Below are 4,898 nucleotides of genomic sequence, written 5' to 3' on the forward strand. Positions count from 1 at the left end.
GGTTTGAGTCAGACTTTAATTTTCAAACAATGAATAGCTTCAAAGTTTTTGGACTTTTTTGTAACCATAATATAAATAAATGAAACATGCAAACATAATACAGAGGATACTGTACTGAGGATACTCAGGCCACACTGAAATTTAGGGGGAAAAATGCAAGAAACATTTGAACTTTGGTGGTTCAAAGCCTGACTAAACATGCTTTGCTTCTTAAAGGCCGAGGTCCCTATAATACAGGGATTACCTGTATTATGAGGAACTCATATATACAACTTCCTAGCAGTGAAGATGCAATAAGGCAAAACAACAAAACAAAGTAGTCCTCGATGGAGCCCAACATTTGTTGTTAAACAAGACATTTGTTAAGTGAGTTTTGCTTCATTTTACAACCTTGTCACAGTTAAGTGAATCACCGCAGCTGATAAGTTGGTAACCCAGTTGTTAAGTGAATCTGGTTTCTCCATTGACTCTGCTTGTCAGGAGATCATAAAATATGATCACAAGACTTTGGGACACAGCAACGGTCATAAACCAGTTGCCAAACATCTTAATTTGGATCACATGATTATGCAAAGTTCATAACTGTGGAAGACTGTCACAAGTCACTTTTTTTCAGCGCCACTGTAACTTTGAACGGTCACTAAATAAACTGTTTGTAAGTCGAGGTCTACCTGTATATTATCCATGACTTGAAGCACCCTTCCTCACCTAGTACTCACCACATGCTCCGAGTTACACATCGGAGCATCCTCAATGATTGAAGGGGTGAAGTCCAACGTAATTGGGGAGAGCATGGGGTCGGGGGAAAGAGAACGATGTCTGAATTAAAACGCCAGAATAAACAAGGGCTCAATGCAGGAGAAGGGAAGGATTTTCATTCAAAACCAGCAGAGAACACAGACGATAATCACGATGCAGGTAGAAAGTACAGAATAAAACAGCCGAGCCACCTTAACAGAAAAATACCAGAAGGTAGCCAACCTGAATGAGAGCTTAACTGAGGAAAATCACCCCCTCACCTGCTCGAGAAAGAAGCCGCCCGTAACCAAAGGCAGACGCCACTATTGCCATTACAAGCCGGCCAGGTTTCCTCCCGCTTGCGCGCCCAACGGAACCGGAAGTTCAGCCCTGGAACAGCTGGCTCGCCGTTTATAGGGGCCGTCGGGCAATGAGAGCCAGGTTTTAAAGGGCCGTGGTCGGTACATCGTTGCCTGCTGTCCTCCCCAGAACGGGGCTTCTCGAGGCGTCCGCTCAAGCCGGCAGCAATGGCGGCGTTGGTGGGAGAGTTTGTGTCCCGGCAAATGGAGTTGCTAAAGGAGGAAAGAGAGGCCGAAATTTCGGAAGCAAGGTATCCTTCGGCTAGGCGGGGCAGCTGGTTTCTCAGCATTCCCCGTGGCAAAAATATGAATGTATTAATTTAAGCAATGGCTTAAATTATATATTTTGACCTTTGTAAACAAGCTCGTTCAAATATCTGTTTCCTAAGTCTAAATTGCTGCTAGCCAGTATTGGTTAACAACCTGGCTTAAAGACATTTATTAGGGCAAGAATAGGTAACGACAGCAGGTTGACCTAGCTTTGCTAGAGTATCTGTATCACCTGCCTTATAATTGAAGACTTGAAACCCTTAAGCAAATCTGCCTTTGGAGAATTGAGTCTGTTAGAAATATTTGTGTAAATACAGTGTTTGTATATTTAATAGTAGATAAACACCATAGTAAATGTAGCTACTTGTATGAGGGCTAAATTCTATAAACCTGTGTGATATTTACTTCAAAATAACTATAGGGTATTGCTGGTCAGTTGACCAGAATGACAGAGCAAAAATAGTGATAAACTATAAAAAATATCAGCCATAATGACTGATTTACAAAGTATGCTAATCCAGACAATTGTAGCATGGATTTTTGTGATGTGTGAATCCAGTATCTTTCTAGCTCTATAGATAGCAGAGTTGAAAGCACTTATGAATAAACTAATAATTTAAAAGTACTCATTAAGACATAAAATCCAGATAGTTGAAGAACTTAAATATAGTTTTGGTGTCACATATGAGCTGCTTGGAAGTTGCTGATTAATGTATTCCCTAATCATAATAGTTGCAAGTAATTAGAATAACATTAGTTAAGAGGTAAGAGGAAAAGTCCTGTACCTATAATAATGCATTGAATACAGTGTCACTTTCTTTTGACTGGATATGTGTTTTTTTTCTAAGAGCCCAGAGAATAAATAAAACAGGCTAAACCTCACTTTTTGATTTCAACTTTTTCTGTTCTTCATCCATCACATTACTGAAATTAGGCAATGTTCAAGGTCACTGATTTCTGTCTTGCAGCAACATTGCTAGGGAGCAATAAAGTAGGTGTTATCAGCATACTAATGAATTCTACTCCATGTCCTGAAGGATTTCCAGCATTTTCATGTATGTGTTTAACAGCAGAGGAAAGGTAGAATGCTATGGGTTTCTATAGATCAACAATTTATGTATCAAATAGTAGTCTCCCAACACTACGTATCTGGACACATCCTGAGAGGAAGGGTCAGGATCACTGCAATGCCTACCCAGGTAGCCAAGAAGGTTATTACAGTCAGGGGTATTAAAAGTTACTGAGAGGTCCAGAAAAACTGGAATAATTGTACTTGCCCCCATCTACCTTCCAGCATAAATCATCCACCAAACTGATCAAAGCAATCTCAACACCTGGACAAAATCCTATTTAAATTGACCCGGGTAATCTTTAAGGGGTTGTACTTGAGACAATACTTAATTTGTTGCTTAGTGTAGGCCCTGAAGTGAATTTTTAGAAAGCAAATGGCTCTGAGATATGATTAAGATTTCTTCCCATCCTCAACATGATAATATCTCAATGCTTATAGCTAGTAATTGAGTATTTTTTCTAGTTATACCAGTATATTTGATCCACACTTTGTAAAAATCTGTAGTCTGTTTAATTATGAATAAATTACTGCTGTTTGGGTTTGCACAATATAGTAACAAGAATCAATAGATTGTGATAGAATATAACTTCAATAAATAAATGAAATGTTAAGATAACATTGGGTAGAGGGGGTGACTTTGAGCAACTGCCATTGCATTGTCAGACAATAAGATATAAGAATGCAGGAATATCTAGCAATTGATTTCTGGAAAAATGCAATAAGTACATGTTTTATAGCCCAATTAAATATATACATATACATTAAAAACTGTTGAAGACTAAAAATTATCTGTTCCTTAAATCTGTGACCTTTTTTGAACTATTGTTCATTTTCTGATATTAAGAAATATGTAATTTGTTCCTAGTGTGAAATATTCAGCTGAAAAACAAAAATGAGGGAATATGTGACAAAGTGGCAACTCTTTTGACAGGCTGCTTAGATGGGCAGTGGGAATGCATAATGCCAGGTCCTTCAGCCATTCAGGCGCCACAAAAGCCTTGAGTGGAATCTCTGGAGACCTCCATGTATTACCAAATTATAGTTCATAATTTGACAGAAAAGGAAATTAAATTTATGGCTAGAGAGCAATCCTATTAGCTATGTTACTTTACATTAAGAGGAAATGAAAACAAAATCCTATCCACATCTATTATTTTGGGGAGAATAGCTGCAAGCATGCCATTCAAAACATATATATGGTTTTTCCCCACCCCAAAATCTGATGCATCCCTGCTAAACATAGGTATAAGAGTTAGAAACTGGTTTGATTTGGTCCATGATTCCTTCAAAGTTTAGCATCTGCAAGATATTATGGCACAAGAAAACAAGCAGTCTTGAAATTGCCAAATGCTAAATGGGCCATCAAAAATGCACAAATATGAATATTGTGGAGATATTGCAAGGTTTTATCTACTTTGATGTCCTTCAAATGGAAATTATGAGTGTTCTAGTTCAACATATTTGGAGGTTTGAGAAGACTTGTTACAATGCTGCAAGTCACCCAGAATTGTTTAAGACGAGTGCCTATATACATCTTTAAAATAAATAACATTATTATGTATATGGAGATGTTTTTTGTTGTCCACCAATGTTCTGTCTGGATGGAGGCAAAGAGGGCAACAAATATGATTTAGCTCCTCAGGTGGCATCTAATTAACAAAGGCATGGTTTTTCTCTTTGCATGATCTTTTTTCAGAGCATGGCAAGAAGGAATCTCCCTGAAAGAGCTGCAACGTAGAGGAGTTTGCTTACTGAAACTCGAACTACATTGTCAAAAAACTGGGCTATATGGCCATCTGCTTGTAACTTTACAGTCTCAAAAACATGGCTCAGACACAGAGCTACCTTCCAATAGTTTTGGGCCTGGTAAGTAAACAATGTTAATTTTGAAAGTTTATTGTAAAACGCTTTACAGTAGCTTTAGATATTGGAGGATAGACCTTCATGATGTGATAGGTTATTTCTGAATCTGTAATGATCTCAAAGTCTTCGAATTACAGCTGTCACATCAAACAATGATAAAACTAGACTTTTTTTTATTCACACATGGAGTTATTAGCAGCATACATTTTGCATTATTTTAAATATATAATCACCCAAGTAAAGCAGTTTATTATCACAAATATAATATGTCTGATGGACAGAGATAAGGACTTTGCAGCATTCAAGTCAGTTTTGACAATTTACAGTAGAAGAAGGACAAGAAGCAATGGATGGAAACTAATCAAGGAGAGAAGCAACCTATGTTTGTTTATGTTTATGTTTATTGTATTTATATCCCGCCCTTCTCCTTGCGGACTCAGGGCGGCTAACAGGCTGAATAAAACACATACAAAATACCAAATACTATAGTTAAAAAACATAATTAAAAGAAAATATTAATACTTGGCCTATATTTAATTTAAAATTATTTTAAAAACCCGGTTAAAAATTTCCCCTAGGCCAGTCCTGCTAGCTGA

General features: G+C 37.4%; 1 protein-coding gene across 1 annotated transcript in view; it reads left to right on the forward strand.

Moving 5' to 3' along the window:
* The first annotated feature begins 1,265 nt into the window (after positions 1-1,265).
* Positions 1,266-4,898, forward strand: part of LOC107291997 (DNA-binding protein SMUBP-2) — a 71,921-nt gene continuing 68,288 nt past the window's right edge. Inside the window, exons 1-2 of the mRNA XM_029285065.1 lie at positions 1,266-1,348; positions 4,136-4,305. Coding sequence (XP_029140898.1) covers positions 1,266-1,348; positions 4,136-4,305 — 253 coding nt within the window. The remainder of the gene's footprint in view (positions 1,349-4,135; positions 4,306-4,898) is intronic.

The sequence above is a fragment of the Protobothrops mucrosquamatus genome, unplaced genomic scaffold, assembly GCF_001527695.2.
Source record: "Protobothrops mucrosquamatus isolate PMUCROS unplaced genomic scaffold, P.Mucros_1.0 scaffold1238, whole genome shotgun sequence".
Taxonomy (NCBI): domain Eukaryota; kingdom Metazoa; phylum Chordata; class Lepidosauria; order Squamata; family Viperidae; genus Protobothrops; species Protobothrops mucrosquamatus.